At 40.4% G+C, this 20,463-nt stretch overlaps 1 protein-coding gene across 3 annotated transcripts in view; it reads right to left on the bottom strand.

Annotated features, from left to right (window-relative positions):
* Positions 1–20,463, bottom strand: part of LOC147231245 (poly [ADP-ribose] polymerase tankyrase-1-like) — a 62,945-nt gene that overhangs the window by 20,936 nt on the left and 21,546 nt on the right. For 2 of the 3 annotated variants that reach the window (XM_086152526.1, XM_086152527.1), the window contains 2 exons: positions 9,392–9,428; positions 4,424–4,499 (listed from right to left, as the gene is read on the bottom strand). In XM_086152526.1, coding sequence (XP_086008652.1) covers positions 4,424–4,499; positions 9,392–9,428 — 113 coding nt within the window. Of the gene's footprint in view, positions 1–4,423; positions 4,500–9,391; positions 9,429–9,606; positions 9,899–20,463 lie in introns of those variants that run through there. The other variant, XM_086152528.1, reaches the window with a different exon arrangement.

Genomic DNA, 20,463 nt, shown 5'->3' with positions numbered 1-20,463 from the left:
ACCAAAGAGCTGAAGACATGTTGAACTAGGTCAGGGGTCGGCGACCCGTAACGCCCAAAGAGCCATCTGGACCCGGTTTCCTCGGAAAAGAAAACACTGGGAGCCGCAATTACTTTTTGACGTCTAAAATAAAGGTACCACTGTATATATTGCTTTTCATTACCTTTACACTTTGTATAAACAAGTGTAAAGTGTGTCGCTTCTGAAATTCACAAAGTATTACGAAAAAAAAAAAATGTATTTATGTAATGAACTCATTTTGAGCTTTGGGCTTTCAGAGCGTGTAGCAAAGGCTTGACCTGAATTTCAAAAATAAATCGGTAAAAAAAATCACAGCGTCAGTAAACAATAAAAAATAGATATTTGCTAAATATCTTCATAGATATTTATTTTACCTGGTTTATGGGACTTCTGCTCCTTCTGCAAATCGGGACTTTACCGGCCGGCGGGTATACCTGCTTCCGCGAGTATGACGTTATTTTGAGCGGCGAAAAATAATAAATATAATTTTATGTAATATTTCAAGATCACAATAATCTTCTAACTTAGAAATAAAATTCAAAAAAATGAATTAACACAAATGAAATACACTTCAATTAAATATTTATAATTTATTTTCCCAAGCCACTCGGAGCCGCAGTGTAACTAGCGGGACACCATGGCTGCTGTGAGTCTTCTCAAAAACAAGACAATCACAGAGAGGAGAAATAGCATCATCTTATTCAGGCTGAGCCATCCTGTATTTCCACCTGCACTAAAGATGTTTAACATAATTAACGTCATTAACGTCATAATGTTAAGACTTTGGTCTTTATTTGTTTGATTTGTTTGAATTGCTATATTAGGCTCTTAATAATACTAAATAAAGACCTACTGGGAGCCATAAGAGGTGTCTCTTTTAAAAGGTGCCGGGCCTAAAAAGAGCAATTCATCACAGGCTTGCGCAGCTTTGTGAGGAAATTGGGCAGAAACATGTTTGAGGTATGGAAGAGGATGCGGCAATTTCTTTCAGATAAAAGTTACCACTGGAAGCACATCTCAATGACAGGGAGAGGAGTGTATCATGTCCATACTTTTGGATGTATTAAACTAGACATATTCAATGTGTTATTGAAGGGAAAATGACAAGTGTCTTCAAGTGGGCAGATAACGTACCTGCGTTCAAAGCAAAACTGTGATTTTTGAAGCAGTGAGTGAACAAAAAGTTTTTTTTTTGACATTTCAAATAACAGCAGGGATTTTGGAAGAGACGGAGGCCGTCTTCATCCAGCTGCTAATGACCTGCATTTGCTTTTAAAAGAGTTCAACCTTTATTTCGCAAATCACAAAAGAACCAAAATCACTATCCTATCTTTATCAAGCAGATTTTTTCTGCAGCGACGGCAACCAAAACAAAATTACGAAGCGAATTGAACTCAGGGGACACCTTCTGGGTATCACTGCCTCCAATTACCCTGAGATGGGAATGTCTTATTGCTGGGGATGAGCTCTTGAAAGTTGGGAATCAGTTTAAACCCCTTCAATGAACAATGGTCAACAATATCCATGACAAAAAGTACAACACACACGGGGACTTGCAGCCAGAGGACTGCTCCATTTAAGGGGCCCATGGGGAAACAACAGATTCATGATATGGAGGTTCTGAAGATAAGGCACTCTTAAATAAAGCATTATTTCTGTCTGTGATACTTCTCCGCCTAAATGTAACACAGCATTCCACTGTTCAAAGGCTACTAAATGGTGGTCGCCGGACAAAATCTAGCTTTTCATTATTTTTTTATTTTTGAGAAACCGTACAATGGTTCAGGTTCTCGCTGCCTCTTATATGTCCTCAATCCAACTGCAATGCTCTCAAATTCAGTTGAAGATATATAATACTCATGACAGGGTCTGAAGCACTGGCACTGGTTGGAGCAACTGATGCTGACAATTCATCATTTGCATATTTCCACTGGAACCAGACTATTGTCCACGGAGCAGCTCGCACTGCCCTTGGGTGGAACATTCTGGTGCCCCTTCCCCCTTTTTATTATGGAAGACACATACATGTTCCCGGTGCACAACGAATTAAACCCAACCTGACTGACATTAAATGAAATTTAAAGCCATGGGGAACCACATGTGCACAAAATCCTCCGACTTGAAAAAGATGGACTCTGAAAAGTCCATCTTTCTCATTATGGTCTCATCTCCTTGTTTGTTCACCCTGGGTGACGGGACATCCCAAACAATCGGAGGTCTTTTGCTCATTAAGATCTCTACCAGTGGCATGTATGCCTGTTTTGTGTTTAGTGAGGAGTAATCCTGTGTTGAAATAAGAAACAGGACAGCTTAATTTGCCTCTGATTTGGATGTGCTAACTTTAATCCTGACTGCTTCACTCTCAGCAGCCAAACCCTCCCGTGCCTGCTGGAGGTCATCTGGGATTGTTACTAACAGGACTGCATTGTCTGCTAAAAAGAGGCAATCCTGAGGTTTCCAAATTGCACACATGCCTCCCCAAAGACTGGACTTAAGAGTTCTGTCGATGAAGATCCCAAACAGAATAGTTGAAGAAGGGCACCTCTAGTGGAGCCAAGAACTCAAATGAAATGTATCTGAGGTTATGTGAAGAATAGATGTAGAACTCAACATAAGTACAGAGACTGAATGGTTTGAAGGAACGCCCAAGTGGCTCCATTCTCCAATGAAACCCCACACAGAGCGCCCAATGGAACATTGTGATACCCTCTCCAGAGCAACAAGGCACAGGTAGGGAGGATGAGCAAAGTCCTGTAAACCCTTCAGGGTGCTTGCAAGAGTAAAGAGTCGGTCCACTAATGCACAGACAGAATCGCACAGATTCAACAGTCAGTCAATCTCCTTTCATAGCCAAGCAGCGAGATCCCTCTGAACACACCTTCCATTCCCCTGTTTTGAAAATCAGGACCAACATTCCAGTTTGCCTCACCTCCTGGCACTGTCTCTGACATCTATGCGATGTTAAAAAGGCACGTCAGCGAAGCCGGTGTTGTTCAGTGACTTGGATTTCATGCACACCTGACTATTTTGCAGCAGCTCCTGAACCAACCAAAAGTTGACCAACCTCCTCCTTCATATCAGATATTGCATTTAATATTTTAGATGCTTCAAAAAAATGAAAGGAATGTGCTTCCTTGCCTGATATGTGACTGCTTTTATTTGGCATAAGACTGAAATTTGAGTTAGACATTGCATCAGTTCCTACAATGGAGGAAAATTTGACTTGCTACTAGTCTATATAGGACTGTCTCAGAAAATTAGAATATTGTGATAAAGTTCTTTATCTTCTGTAATGCAATCACAAAAACAAAAATGTCATATATTCTGGATTCATTACAAATCAACTGAAATATTGCAAGCCTTTTACTATTTTAATATTTCTGATTATGGCTTACATCTTAAGAAAACTCAAAAATCCTATCTAAAATTTTAGAATGTCATGAAAAAGTAATTCTTCTTTTTTTTTAATTGCATTACAGAAGATAAAGAACTTTATTACAATATTCTAATTTTCTGAGACAGTCGTGTAGATGTGACCATGGGTACACAAAAAACAAACCATGAAATTCAATTGAAAGGTGTATAAATGGCACACAACATTAGGGATCTGACAAAACTAGGAGAAAAAAGGAAACACTGCTGATTCAGGCTACTTCTCTTTTAAAAAGTGATCTAACAGCTTAGTTTTATATATTATCAAGCAGCATACTGTCATCATTACTCTTACAAGCTATAGAAACTATTATGCAGGTTACAGTGCCATCAAATGTGTTAATGACTAATTATAAGAGGTTATAATGAGCTGTAGTCATATAAATGAATCTGTATGAGTTATTAGCTGTTTGAGCTGCATCAGCCCTTCAACCAGGTCATATGAATATGACATTACACAATCAAAAATAAGCAATGACAATAATAGTAATAATAATAATAATAGATTTTTTTATTCTGACCTGATTTATTACAACATGTATTTATTAAAGCATAATTGACCTGACTGTAGCCAAAGATACATTGGGTATTCCTAATTTTATCTTGGATTTTTGTTGGCTTTGGTGCTATGAAAGCCAAAAAAGTGCTGTCTTGGAACTGAAATAGCTCTTGGTTCAATTCCTGAGCTACTCCTGGCCGATTGAAGTAATGTTGAGCAGGACACTGCTCCTCCAGTGCAGGAAACTAGTTCACCACTTTTCACAAATGTCTACAACCAGTTCATTGTGCATTGCTGCTATCCCCTTTAGCCGTTCAGCGTGAGTGTCAATGTATCAACTGAATAAATTCACGTTCACAACAACAAGAAACAGCTCCAGCTGGTTGATGCTAGTGGAGCCAAATGCAAAATACCACATCGTAGTTAGTTTCTGCCTCACAGTGTTCTTGCATGTGAAAGCTTTGCTATTACCTTGCGGCCGTCACTTGCATGGCAGTTGACATTAAGTGGTGTAAGCAAGGCCATTAACTTCTCCTCGTTTCCGCTCCTGAAAACGTACATGTACAAACATTAGGGGAAAAGAAAATCATCACCCTAAAGGATAAGCTGTGTTACTGAGAAAACATAATGAAAAAAATGAAAAAAAAAAATAAGAAGACAATGACTGGCAGAAAGACAGAAATTACATCTGCAGAAACACGATGACATGGTTATTTGAGAAAGGTGAGTTAGAGTTAGTGTGTGTGTGTGTGTGTGTGTGTGTGTGTGTGTGTGATGTCCTGGGTTCAGTTTCGTTCTCCAAGCAGGATCTTCATCATTTTATTTTGGCTGTTCCCTTTAGGGGTCATGATAGCAAATCATCTGCCTCCCCCAAACCCTCTGCTCTGCGTTCTCTTTCACATCATCTAATTTCATGTCCTCTTTCACGCCATCCATAAATCTCTTCTTTGGTCTTCCTCTCGGCCTCCTGCCTGCCAAGTGCAGCATTTCTCTAACCATATATTCACAATCTCTCCTCTGTAGATGTACAAACCAAGTTGGTCTCTCCTCTCTGACTTTATCTCCAAAACATCTAACATGTGCTGTCCCTCTGATGGTCTCATTCCAATCCATTCTCGTCACTGGCAAAAAAGAATCTCGACATTTTCATCTCCGCTACGAAAAACTCTGCCTTCTCGTCTTTAGATATCGCTGGTCTTGAAAACCGCCACCTTCTTTAATTCAATTTCCTGCAGCCACACGGTTCCACGAGAGCGCCTTTCATTCACATACATGTATTCTGTTTTGCTAACTATCGTATCTCAACCTCTCTAGATTTTCCTCCACTGGTTCCCTACTTTCATGACGGATTATAATGTCACTTGCGAACGTCACCGTCCGTGGAGATTCCAGTCTAACCTCATCTATACTTCACGATCAACATTCTCAAAGCAAATACTGACTCTTTATAAAACAGTTTTTGGCTTGAAACCATCGCGCTGCTCACAGATGATCACTTCTGCTCTCAGTCTACCTTCAACTACTTCCAGCCCTTTCAGCTTCTTTTGTTCACTGTTTTGTTCTCTTATTTTCAATGGGAGAATGTTTTGGAGTATCTAATAATAATTCATCCTTTATTAATCATTTGTTCTCTGCAGTTAACCCATCATGGATGAACCATGAGTAGTAGGCATGCCGTCCAAGGGGGCAAATAGATCAGTTAGATGTTCAGTGTCTTGCTCTACAACACTTCGACCCAAAAGGAGGAGCCAGAAATGTTTGGTTCCAAAGGCTCTATCTCCTGCGCTAAACTCCCCCCCGTGAACTTCTATCTTTTTTTTTTTTTGCTTTTGAGTTGGCAAGAAATACCTCCTGAGAAATATTAATACGTGATGGATCTTCCTCTTTAAATGCTTATAAGAACTGAAACAGAATATCTTCAGCTAAATATGTCGTGCCAACTCAAAAAGGTTTTCTATTCTGATGTCTCACTTTTCATTTGCAAAATGATGTCATATAGTTAGGGACAATCCTGATCCTCTTATCCGACAGCAAAGATCCATACATTGCCCTCGTACCTACACTGTGTACGTAAATACGTAATGGATCTTGATCTACAGTCCCATTGGGTGTCTCGAACTGTACACAAGGATGTTCGCAGCTTTTTGCCACTTGATTTGGCATTCAACCAACCTCACATCTCTGTGGCCTCTTAAACAGCTCACTACAGTTTAGGTTTATTCATAAATCTGTTTAAGGAATGTCCTCTGTGTTTCATTGTCTGTATTTACTTCCTAGTTTACTGTGTAAACCATCATTCTCTTTGTCATTGTCTGTTTAACATCCTCCCTTCATTTACATTTCCCCCTTTGTCTGTTTGGCTCTTCTTCCAGAAAGCTGTTTAATCGGTCTCACCACTATCTTTCCATCCAAACACCTTTATACCTGACTTCCTGTTGTATGTCGATCTTTAGAAGCAAGTTCAACCTGTAATTTAAAAGCATGCTCTGTATCCATTCATCAATGCTGACTTGTATACTTGCAGTCACCAGTCCTCAACTTTTAGTCACTGATTTTTCATAAAGTCGGGTTTTCGCAGAAGCTCTTTTTTTTCCGCAAAGCTCTTGCTTGCACTACTTTTAATTTTTCAGGCCTATTATTGTTGCCAAAATGAAGCTCCATTGGAAGCCAGTCTCTCAATTGAATAGTACAATGACCTTCCACTTCTGAATCTTGCTTGTTGTGTTTTCCTCTTACAGAGCAGAGGGTCAGATGGAGGTGACCCACCAGTCCAAAGGAGAAGAGGAAGACACAACACTAGATCAATTGTACTCCTCTCCTTCCCGAATCCATCCCGGCGCACCCCCTCGCAAGATTTATCAAGAACTACAAACTTCTTCGGACGTTTCTCACCTAGATACGTCGACTGTTCCGGCTACTTGACCCTGTGTTCCCTTGTCCCTTTCTTCAATATCTTGAATCGAATAGTTTAATTACTTTTTCTATGCATTACTGCTTCCCTACATTTTTCTTACACATCTTGTCCCTTGTCTTGCCCATTTGCATTCATAGCACAGCACATGAAGTTGAAATATTCATCTAACATAGTACCCGATAGGAATCTATCTCAATTAGCCGTTTTTTTTTTTTTTTTTTGTTGCTTTAGTGGCACTGAGGACAAAACAAGAGGCGGAGCTAGATGTAGCAGAGGGGAAGACGTTGAGGTTCTTTGGGAGTTGGGAGGATGGACAGGATCAGGAATGAGTCCAACAGAGGGACAGAAAATGTTAGATGTTTCGGAGATTAAGCCAGACCGAGAAGGTTTTGGACACGTATGGACGAAGGATGGGGAATGTCTGGCTGGAAGGATGCTGAGATCGGAACTGCCGGCAGGAAACTTGGAGGAAGACCAAAGAGTGTATGCAAAGGAGAGGGTTAGATGGAGGAAGCTGTGGCGACCTCATAAAAGCAACGGCCAAAGGTACAATAAGAATATCCAGCCCGAAGATTTTAACATCATGGTCAAAAAGCAATGACTCTGTCATTCCTTTTCCATTAAATGTGAACAACTGCATTCCATTAAGACTATGTAGAACCAATTAAAACCATGTAAAAGCCATAATCATAATGTTTCCTCCCACTGTGCAGGGATGCTGTGTGGGCCACTAAGAAGCAAGAAAACACAACATAGAGGAACAATTATTTCCCATAAGGCATGTGTGGGAGTTATATTCCCCAAAACAAAAAAAAGGAAAAAAAATAATCCTCCAAAAAGGTTGAAATGGCGTTGAAAGATTAATCTTTCATTGGCTCAGCTATGAGAACGACACCCACAGTTCACACATTAAAAGAGCTCTGACCCCAAAATACATTTTGGGGCTGCTAGTGTGTGTGTGTGGGTCGGTGATTGTACGTGGGCGTTTGTGTGTGCGCACACATGTTTGAGAGACAGAGGTTTTTTAGCCACTGAGCGCTCAGCTACCCACACTCAAAACAACCATGTAGGCCCTGCCATTTCCACGAGAATAAATATCACAGAAACCTGTGCAAACATTTTGCCCACATCCACTGCCCGCACAATAATATGCGCTCTGAAGAGTCCTTGGCCCTCTTAGCACTTTACTCTTTGTCGATGAATGTTTAAGTGTGTGTGTGTGTGTGTTCGGGGAAAGAAGTGGTGATATTTATAAAGAATGTAACAGTTTCAAAAGTTTGACACAAAAAAACAAAGCATGAAAGGGAAATAACAGATACCTGGTTTGACAGAATACTGAAGGTGGCAGCAGATGATGTGGTAAAAACACGACTAGAACTCGTCTTTCCGGCCTACCAATGCATTTTACCAGGCACATTGATATGTTTGCCTGCTGCGCGAGAATTAAAAGTTTTTTTTCTTACTGTTTTGCTGTTCTTCATCACAAGATCGCCATCATAAGATCACTATCAATCAAAATATAATTTCTCGAACCACTCTTTGATATATATAGAGATATATCGACGTCTTATACCGGCACTGTCAGCAGCTGTCTCTTAAAGGACTTCTAACATAAACAAAAACAACAACAATAATACTAAGAAGTAATCATAGTAGTAGCATTAGTATTAGTGGTAGTAATAGTACCAATGCTAGTTCACTGTATTCTGACTGGTTAACTTTTGGTAGCCAGCAAAGAGCCACCTTCTCTGGGATTAGATTAAACCATGTTAGGACTTCTTATATCAACTGGATATTGATAGACAAGGGTAACATTTAGCTCAAAGAGTATTTTTTATGTAGGTTAAGCCAATTTAACCAGAACATCCACATATATTATATATGCTAAATATATGAATTGATTACTTGATCAATCAACTATTACTATTACTATTGATGACAGCAACAACAATAAGAAAAATGAGTATAATAAGTATAATATACAACACGGCGATGCAAAAAGGAATTACTTCAAGAGGATCATAAAAATTATATGACAAAAAAATTGAGAGAAAACAGCAAATTGGTAATATATATAAGAAATGAAAAGCAGGAAAACAAGACGTGAAAAAAATTGTGAAGTAAACAGACTTGTGAAGATGTAGAGGAGGAATGGGATGTGGTAAAGATGAAAGAGGGTGGAAATGAGAGAAAAATGGTGGGAAAAGAAGGAAAAAAAAAGCTAGAAATTGAAATGAGAGATTATAATGGAAACAACATGGAAACAATCAGATATGACACAATTAGAAAAATAAGGACACGGAGAGAGAGAGGGAGAGGTGGGCGGAAACAAAAGTGTAGACGAAAGAAGAAAACCATGGAGAAACAAGGAAGAAAGTAAGCTGGGATCCTGAGATGAGCGAACACCCAAAGTGAGGCGAAAAAAAGGGTCTAAAAGGTTTACGCAAGAACCGGGAAAGCAGGATGAGGCATAGATCGGGAAGAAAAGGGAAAATCTAAACAAAGAGCGTCAGTCTGAGACTCACCTCGCCGCCTCCAGCAGCTCATCCTTCTTGTATTCACCTAGATGGTTACAGAAGATCATGGTGTCAAACAACTGGCTGCAAACAAACAACGACCACACACACACACATACACACACACACACACACACACACACACACACACACACACACACACTCTCACTCAGACACACACACACACATACTCCCTTTCTCTGCCACTCCTGCTCAGTGCGCACCCCTTTGGCTCCGGTTGCCGTGACGATGCGTTGCCGGCAGCAACCAAAGCACGTTCATTGTTTAGGCGACGAGTGGCAGACTGACACACACTCTGCCTCGATCCCTCCGCGAGTCAGTCCATCCTTCTCTCCTTTAAACACGCTTTTCTCTGCTAACCGTCTTCCATCCTACTTAGTCTCTAGCCTTCTCTCTTCTCCGTCTCCTCGCCGTTGTGTACCCCCATCCCCCCATGGCTCCGGAGGCACAGTTATCATCGGAAAGAAAAAAAAAAAAAAAACAGAAATAAACAAACCCCTCCCACCACCTCCCTCCATCTCCATCTCTCTTTGCCCTGCCCCCCTCCATCCTCCAGCCCCCACCACCCCGACAGTCACAACACTCGCACACCTTCTGATATGTGTCTGCTTCTCAACAGGATACGCTAAAGATCTACAGCATCGCCGACTCCATCTATATGATTAGAATTGTAACATCTTTGACATGTAAACTGCTCTCCACGTTTTCAGATGCCCCAACTGACAGCTTTATTATTCCTGCCATTAATAAAAAGGAGGGTCGCTAATATTATTTTGGGTGGGGCCCCCTGTGGATACCGATGCATCCGTTGCGGTTATTAGTCAGAAATGGACAATGGGGACCATTATGTTCTTTTTGTAGTTCTGTTTTGCAAAATATGGCAAACAATTTGGATTTGGTGATTACTGAAGTAATTGTAGTCCACGTCCTGTTTTGGTCCCTGCTGTGCTGAAAATCCAGTTGCTAACAAAACATGTGTGCAAAAACTGGAATTTGAAAACTGAGAGTGTAGTTTCATTCATGGATATCAGTGGTCCCCAAACTACGGGGCGGGGGCCAGATAAGGCCCGTCTCCACATTTTGCCCGGCCCTTAAACAACAAAATCCTAGACACACCCCTGTCAAATAACACAGAATAATAGCGAAAAGATCAGGTAAAAGAAAAATAGATTCAGAATGCAGGGTATTTGACCTGCATTGGATTATTTTTTTTGTTCAATTCAAAGAGAAGGCTGTTTGTCTCATCTTTCAAGAGATGAGACAGAGACACTATTCAATAATAATGTTATTATTTATTTTCCGATTTTTCTTCCTGTCAAGATCAAAGAAAGGGTTAATTTTTGGGAAGGTGTGGCTTTCTGGAAAACAATAAATGTTTATGTTTAGACACCTCTGCAATCGTCACATTTTTTGTTACAAATTGGCCAGGCCCCCTTTCACAGAAGGGTAAAGTTATTTGGCCCTCGCAGGAAATAGTTAGGGGACCCCTGGTGTACATACAGGTCTTGGAACCAAAAGTTCCTGGATCAACTCCTAAGTTCCTCCTAACCTGTCCGAGTGTTGATGAGCCCTAAGAGCTCCCGAGCGCTGCTCAGTGGCTGCCCACTGCTGATGGTTCACACATGACGGGTTAAATAAAGAGGGCAGAGAGTTGATGTTATGTAAAATGATTCATTCGTTACTCTTCATATTCATTTATTCATGTATTTATAGATGATATTTGACTCCTTAATATCTTCTCTATATGTTTTACAATTGTCTCGGAACAAAAAATAATAATGCAGCAAATTCATTGATGCGGATGATGATTGACAGATCCAAGATTCTTGGGGATCCGATGATTCTCACCGTATTGATAAAATTATCCTTAACAAATAAATAGTGAAATAAAAGCAATTAATAAATGTCCTGTAAACGTTCCCTTCGTAGATGTATCCCTACTGTTCCCATTTTTAAACAGCATTCACCGGATGCATTCACTAAGTAAATTCCAAATAACTGTTTTTTTTTTTTCACCAACCCAATTTTGCTTAAAAATATGTAATTAGAGTTTGTAATAGTTTAATACTTTTCAGTAAAATAATCTTATGAGTACTTGGGAGGAAAAAAAACATTTAACATACATTGTAGCATAGCATAGCTAGTTTTAAACCCCTTCGTAAAACAAATTCTGTTTCCTGCAAAGACTGCACGAGGACCGGCTTGTCTTTATATGTTTTCTCTGATGCGTCATGCTGTCACGCAATGCCACAATGTGAAGAAAAATCCATGTGTGTGTGTGTGTTTGTGCGTGTGTCTCCAAAGTTGTTTTGGAACAGCATTCACACTGCAACCCTTTAATTGACCTCATCCAGTATGTTAGTCATGCATAATTAGCATATCCATGCTCATTTGTGTGCGGGTAACTAAAAAGAGCAGTTATATCAATAATTACAGCATTTACAGAGTAACAGGGGTGGGAATCCTGTTTCATTTCAGTTCGGGAAACGGAATCAACTACAAAAGGGAATATCTTTAAATGACTGAAGTGGATACCTCCACATTCAAATGCCTGTGGTGAGTTGCATTATTACTAACCAAGCCCTCAGTGTTTAATATTTGTATCCCTGTAATGAGGTCAAATATGCACTTAAACTAAAATATTTAGTGTTTACTAAGAAAAAAAATATGGCGCTAAGAGAGAGGAAACAATACAGCACTTGAATGTCAATATAAAATCACGTATTTGTGATCCAGTCATCCAGGGCACATATCAGTTTCAGGACTAAGCAGGATGGATATTTTCCAGTCTCGTGATTTTGTATTTCAAGTTTAACCATAAACACAGATATTGGATCATAGGTGCCAAAAGCACCATGCTGCAACTAGATACCATCTATCGTCACAAAAATTCAGGTTTTTATGAATGCATATTTACTTCAACTATCTCATTTGCAATTCAAACATTATTTGAGTTTTTCATATTGAAAAGGCAGAGAAGACCCCCCCCATCCCCAAAAAACAAGATGCTGTTGTATGAGAAGTTTTATGTTTTCTCCAGGCGAGGCAAGTTACTTTCCCATTTAAAGAAAATTCAAATTACAATGAAAGGTATTCAGAACTATTTCATAATCCTCTATTCACAGACGTTCCATGTTGGCCAAGGTTTAGCCCACTGCTTAACATTCAAAGCTTTCCAAAAGAAAGGGAAACATATTTAGCAAATGGTTGGCAGTGCTTTTTGATAGCTTTACTACCTAACAGCCGCAGAGAGATGCTGGATTAATTGACGCAAGTGGAAAAAGGCAAGTAGGTGCAGACACTGGCATTAACAAAAAAAAAAAAAAAAAAAAAGACTGTAACCTTGAAAAATGCAATTCCAAAGCTGAGACCTCCATGAAAAATCTGTCAGCACATTTAATGGGACAAAGTTAATTTGCCAGAGACCGGTGTATAAAATTGAAAGGAGAATATTAAAAAAAAAAAAAAAAAAAAAAATCAAAAGGGAGAGTACAAGGCAAATGTGATAGAGACAAATAGAATCAAGGAGGGCTGTTTCCACTCGGAGCAGACGGAAGGGGTGGGGTGGGTTGAGGAGCGAATAAGCGAGGTTACAGTACAGGGAAGAGGGGGGAGCAGGGACGAACAAAGGATTTGTAGATGAAAGAGAGAAGAGATGATTAGGGCCGGGGAAACCGACATGCATGGATTTGACACGGTATAATTGGTGTTAGGGAGGCTAAGGGGGGGGGGGGGTGAAGGAAGGGTGGAGATGAGAAAGGGAAAGGAAAGGCAGAGAAATTGAAATGTATGAATACAAAGCTAGAGGAAAGACACACACCCGTCCGGAAAAAAGAAAAAAAAAACCTGCATCCAACGCGGTTTTTCACTAATAGAATGCCACTGGTTATCCGGGGGTTTATCTCCTACAGAGCCACATTACCACTCCATAAAGGGGTGTATATGTGTAATACACTAACAACAATACGGATTTATAGAATTCACAAACGTCCAAAAGTCGAACAGATTTAAGAGGAATGCTACCTCATGTTTGCACTTAAAAGTGTTGTCTGTTGTTGTTTGTCAAATCAATTCTCAGGAAATCGATTTTCTCCTTCACTATTTAATGTGCGTCTCTTCAATCTATGGCTTGAATTCTATGGTGAGACTTTATTTTTTTAATTTAAAAGTCAACTCGTGATGAAGTGTCCATGACTCAGCCTTTTCAATGTCGGTACGGCGATCATTTTTGGAACCGAACCTTCCTGGTTCGAACCTCCTCGAAGAGGGTTGTTGTTTAGCAAGACACTAAACCCCGAACCGCTCCCCAGGAGCTGCTCGCTCACGGTTCATCCATGATGGATTGATTGCGGCGAGCAAATGTCGGGCATTAATAAAGGATAAATGATCATCAACCACTTTTCACACACATCTACTTTTGGCTTCTCCCCTGTAAAAGATGGTGAATCATTCGCTTCCATCTTGTCGTCTCCATCTTCCTCGGTCTCCGACTAATTCTATCACGAACATCCTCACATCTCTTTGGTCTTGGCCTTTTCATCCTCCCTTTGCGGCGCCGTCTCCGTCATCCTTCTTCCAACGTACGAGCCTCTCTCTCTCTTTACATACCAAAACCCTTGCGGTCTGGCCTCCCTAGACTTTTCCTCCAGAATGTCTAACCCGAGCTGTCCCTCCGATACGCTCTATAACGATCCTCTCCGAAAAAAATCTCGACATCTTCATCTTCATCCGCCTCCTGTCTTTCCGTCAGAGCCGCCGTCTCCGAGCCGGAGGGCTGGTCTCACCACCATCTTAGAAGCCTTTCTTTTTCTCTCTTGCCGCTACACTTTTTTCCACAGATAACCCCTGACACCCTTCTCCATCATCTCCTCCCCGCACGCCATCATTTCTTCACCACTTCTAAGCACTCCCTGTCACTCTGAACGGTCGATCCTAAATATTCAAACGCCCGTACATTCCTCGCCTCCTCTCCTTTTCATTCATACGCACGTACCCTGTCTTGCTGCAGTCGACATTCATTCACCCATTTTTCACACGTGAGGCGTCTATTTGCACGAGGGCTTCGCTGAGCTGTCCGGGCTGTTTACACAAACCAACTTGTCAGTGTAACCGGATCTGTGCTGATCTCATTTAAAAACATGGCCTGCATGGTGGATCATCTTGTGAAGGCAGCACCAGGTGGTAGTCACACACAAATGCCAGCGTGACTTCTGTTTAGTATTGCAATGTAAATGAAGCGGGTAGCCACGAAATCTTTCAAAAAAAAAAAAAAAAGACAATCGTAATACTAAACATGCAAAATGGTAGCAACAGAGCTATTACAGGACTGTTATTAATTAGAATGTTAGGATAAAGTTCTTTATCTTCTGTAATGCAATTAAAAAAAAAAAAAAAATTGCTTTTTCATGATATTTTGATATCTTGAGATAGGATTTTTGAGTTTTCTTAAGATGTAAGCCATAATCAGCAATATTAGAATAATAAAAGGCTTGCAATATTTCAGTTGATTTGTAATGAATCCAGAATGTATGACATCTTTTTTTTTTGTAATTGCATTACAGAAGATAAAGAACCTTATCGCAATATTCCAATTTTCTGAGACAGTCCTATATAAATACATTCTTTGACATCAAGTTAGTTGAAAAATGTGCTCGTCATTTTAAATTTGATATTTGTGGTCTGATGATGATTATTATCGCAACAAAAATATATTGCATTTTCACTGAGCATGTTATTTTGCTTAATTATTTACACCTGTTTCAGTTTGTCGAGCATGTAATGCAGAAATATACGAAGTTGAAAATCACTGAGCGCTGTGGAATCACAGAGTAAAGAAAACTCAATTTTCACAAGCAAAATGTGAAGCCGTAAAATACAAACCTCCAACAAACATGCTATGTTAAGCTTAATGTTAGAACACTATGCTACATACATATGTAGCATAAACGACATCTTCCAGTAGATTTCCAAAAAAAATCACAATATATGGGAATGTGTTAAACTCACCATTAGTATTGTTTATTATTAGTACTACAACATTTTGCAGTGTGATCATATTGTGCCATGGGGCGACTGATGATTCACATGCCAAATGTTTTTGGCAGTTTTCTAGGCCAGTGGCCACTCAAAGTTCAGAAGATCATATTAAATTATTTTTGCATGAAGCGCGGTGTCAACCTGCCCATAAAGAGTAGTATGCTTCAGTCTGGTGACTGCAGCAAGGTTCTTTACCCCATATTTAGAGGAGGCCAATGTTCTTTGTGTTTGCTTTGAATGGACCACATGCCGCTACTGTACACCCAAAATAAAATGGCGTGTCAACAATACCTTGATCAATGAGGCATACTGATAGATCAGCGTACAAAAGGACAGCACAATTGATGTCAGGAGAAAAAAAAATTGCTTTATCCCAACACCCATGGGGATGTCTGTTGAACTGAGAAATAACAAAAACAATCGCAAGCGATTGAGTCGGTCAACAAATGTTGTGACATGTCTATATGTTAGAAGTGCTGTTAAGGCATTTTAGCATTATACATGAACACATCTGAGACTGACCATCTATACCTAGTACCAACAACCCTGCTGAAGGACATATTTGCTGTTCTGTAATACTATGTTCTGTGTTTATGTGTCACTTTATACCAGAAGACAACAGCACCCATAAGTGTGTGTATGCATTATTTTATGTAGATCTCATTGATGTGCATGCAGATTCATAGTTGAGAGCAAGTAGACAAACATCTATTTCAAACTGTCAGAGTACCACAAACAATATAACCACACAGACTAAGCAAAAACCTGATGCATGTCTTGGATATTCTAACGGCATCCCAAAGCAGACCCCTCCTTGAGGGGATGGCACAGCGGAGAGGTTTCATGCAACTAATAGCATCACCAATGCAGCCAGGCTCTAGGTGAGGGACCAGACAGAATGCAGTAAACGGAAGATCCCCTATGATGAACTACTAGAATGCATCCAATTTCCCTGGAAAAAGACTTGGGTCACCAGGACTCAGTCTGGAGCCAGAGCCAGGTCGGTTCGCGACAGAGAGGGCCTGGTGGCTGTTGTGCAACTGCTGTGGTGCAACTGCTGAGCAACGCTGCGATACAGCCGGTCAGGTCAGGATGCTGTCAATCGAGCGTTTGCAAAACTTTGCCGGGGTTAGGAAGCGTAGATGTTTCTGTTTTTTTTTCTAGACCATCTTAGTTGTGTTGGTATACAAGCTGAGATTCTGTTTGGTTTGAAGCGCGAGACATGCACCTCTGAGGTAATCTCCACAATGACCACAGGGTCAGGTTGTTGTGTCTGCACCAGGCAGTCAGATGTTCCACTTCCTCAATGTAAGTGCCTTCTGTCTTCCCCCTGATCTGTCCCACCACCACTGTGATGTTGTCCGCAAACGCAAGGATGCGGTCACGGCTGTGCCAGTGAGTACGACCTCGGTGCGGCTTCAAGGAGATTCTATCCTCCATCTCAGGAGGGGAAGCGGTGCACTGTCAACACTGTGTACGCTGCAGTTTGTATTAGCTTGCATAAAAGCCTGACAAAACACATTCTCTCGATCAAAAGTAGTTGAGTATGATAGCTCCACCAGAGAGGAGGAGACAGAGATTTGGGCACAGGACGGTATCAAAGATGATCTCATCCCGTGCACAGATAAGACAGTCAGTTGGTCCGGCTACATGAATCACTGCTCTCCTATGTAATCTTTTCAGTCAACACAATGTCAATGTGATAGCTTTCCATGTAGCATTTTTCTACCAACATCTTCCAATCTCCTATTATGTGCTGAACTGCCTCAGGGGCATCTTAACATGATCAGCACCTGGGGTCCTGTCTGGTGCCCACTATCTTCTGAGCTTGTGCTAAGACCCCCTTTTCTTGTGTTGCGATGCTCAGCCCTCCTTGTTGTTTTTCTTCCAGCCTTTTCAATTAACTGATAAGATTTCTTGATATCAACCACTTCAATTTGTCTTGACGCATGCCACCTAAGGGCTCGTCCCTCCGTAATGGGTCGTCTTCCTCCTCTGCGTCATTAGGTTTCTCCTGCCTTAGGTATTCTCTTAGCAGTTCATATTTAGGGGCCGTCTTCCTGATGTATTTCTCGATCTTGATCGTTTCATCCCAGATAGTGGTTCTGAAGCTCACCAGTCCTTGGCCTCCTTTTTTCCACTGCAGTCTACCAGTGCTGGATTTGGGATGAACACCCCCAATACAGTGCAAGGAGCTGTCTTATCTTATCTTGAAATCATTGGCTACTATTTTGTCCTTTGTCCAACTCACTATGTCAGCGGGGTATTGGATGATTGGCAATGAGTACATGATCACTTGGGTTTTGTTCCCGCCATTCAGCTTACTTTTCAAGACGTGCTTTACTTTGTGTAACAGCATTTCTTGCAGCCTCCTCATGATTTCCATTTGTACGAGGGAATTAAAGGTATTTTTAGCTATCGTGGGCTTCTCTAATGACAGCTTCCAGTAGTTTAATCCGATCGGCTCCGATCATCCTTTGAAACGATTCGGTCACACACATCTGTTCCAAACGATTCTTAATTTTTCCACTGTAGATCCTGGTGATGTGAATCAGTTAGTTGATATCCCACACATTCCTGGCATACGGCTTGTCTGTCCTCGAGCCACCTTGGGTGGACCGTATCCATCAGGTTAGTTTTGCCAATAGATGTGAATCATGTCAGGAAGCAGTGCCATCCAGCTATTAATTACTGATATTCTTTCTTGAATTAATGCCATTATAATGTTGGTCTATTTCTCAAAGATTGTTGCAGTCTACACCTCGATCCAACAGGAACCCCGGTGTATGTGGTTTCCTTCTCACATATGCTGCTCCAGTACAGCTCACTTTTAGCTATGCTACTAAGAGTATGCTTTGGACTATTCAGTGTTTAACATCTTTGAATATCTTCTGCTTCCCTGATGTATCTCTTAGGTCCAGTAGCCAGAACTGTAGGTCCTGTATTAGGAGTCTACTGATACGGTCAGCTGTTTGTGCTTTCCAGGTATCCTTATCTCCATACCTTGTTCTAAAACTTGAAACAAAAAGACAAGGGCTACAAATGTGGCTTAGGCAGTTGAAAAATAAGGCTCTGTATTTGGCGAAGCAATGGACATTCAGCTGGCATTGAAGAGGTTCAGTCAACTGTCAACATTTGAAAAGACAAGCACAGGTTGACCCAAGGTCTTACCAGTGGGATAGGACACCTATTAACCTTGACTGGTGGCAGTTCAGTGCACATAGTAAAAACCTTTTAGACCTGAGTGACATGCTCTCTGCGGAGGAAACAGAACAGAACAAATCTGACAAAATGGTGTCAATGGCACAGGCGGAGGTAAATGGGTAGCTTGGGGACCACTGTCCTGGTAAGACGCTTTACAATAACAAGCTACCCGGAGTGGACAGAAATTGTGCAAAGAACCTCGGGACATTGTGGGACTATCTTTCCTGACACATCCCATCAAATTTGGATGAAGAAGGGTGACAATACTGTAATAGTCTAAGGCGGCTTTATTTTTTTTATTTATTCATTTTTCAAAGGTGGGGTAAGAAGAGTCATTCCATCCACAGAGGGATAACAATGCAGAGCCTCAAGCTTTTCCCTCCCAGAACAATCCTGTATGGTTGCTGATACAGAAAAAACACAATTTGTAGAACAAGGGGTATGAGCTGAATTGTCTTTTAGGAGTATTTTGGGAGCATGGTAGACCGGGGCAATTGGCACAAATCCTCAAGAGTCTGTAAACTTACAGTCAAAAAAATATTTTGTGTCTGTCAGTTTTTTTCATAATTTAAGTGATCATTTCTGTTTCGCTATCAGTATTTCAAAAGCTCGAAAACACTGGCTAATGGTGTGTTTTTTTCCTAATGAAACAACTGAAAAAATATCCCCATATTAAATTTAACTGGAAAAAGTGTCTGCCCCACTTCTGTGTCTTTAAACTTTAGCTGGCCATTATCAAGGATAATGTTATTTGTTTCAAAAGTGCTTCATAGGTGCAGCTTTAAGAAATTAGGTATATTTTAACAATAGGAAGTAATATCATCTTAACAAACCACAGAACCTACATTGTTGCTCAACACGTACTGGATCCCTGGGTTATCAGATGACACATGCCAACGATGAATGACCCACCAAATGAATATAACAAGGCTAGTCCCCACAGAACAATCAAAAATAATTATGTGAGAAAACTGTCCGACATTAAATATACTTTTAAAATTGGCTATGTTTTGAATTGCAGACTCAAGCAGCCATTCATCTTAAAAAGAGAATCCAGAGGGAGAGCGAGCAGCAAAGTCAATGATGAAACCATTATCCGGTCAGTAAAACATTCATTTATTGTAAATGCCGTAATAATTTCTAGCCACAGATGTTAATGGTCATCACTCTAATTACTCAGATGAGGTTCAAGCTCGAATGGCCACAGGGTATATATTTCTCGATATTTCCATTACTCTAAATTAACTCTTGAATTTGTCGTCAAAAGGTCATAGTGTCCACATGGAAGAGAAGCGCGGGTGTACGTGCACATACATGCAGAAACTGCTATGAACTAACTGTCTGTTAGAACAGGTACAAGGGGGACAAACAAAGGTGGGATTCATGAATTGGGAAAAAAAAACTAATTAATCAACAACATCAACCAAGAACAAACAAGATCCACACAAAAAACAGAGTGTAAACAAAGCAGACCACAGTAAGAGTATTCTTGCACATCTCACCCCTTGCATTCAGGCAAGCACACAAGCCGGTACAGCCTGCTGCACTAAATACATCCTGACAGAATATGTAAAACATATTACTGCAATGTTGAACTACGGCCTATTTACTAGCCACATCATTCTGAATAATATGTTCTGTTTTTAGATTCTTTGTTGCACAATAGGAAATAATATGTTGCGGCATGCCAGTTAAATATATGAGATTTCAAATGCAATCAGCAAAGTTTGAATACATCAGATTTTAGAAGTTGCACATCAAGCTATGGTATCTACAGAATTAACCTTCATTTTAATTTTCATATGCAGAAAAAAAAATGT

This window comes from Fistularia commersonii, chromosome 9 (assembly GCF_037954325.1).
Source record: "Fistularia commersonii isolate RoL2024-O1a breed Wild chromosome 9, RoL_Fcom_v1.0, whole genome shotgun sequence".
NCBI classification, from domain to species: Eukaryota; Metazoa; Chordata; class Actinopteri; order Syngnathiformes; family Fistulariidae; genus Fistularia; species Fistularia commersonii.
This window is presented reverse-complemented; position numbering and strand designations above follow the sequence as displayed.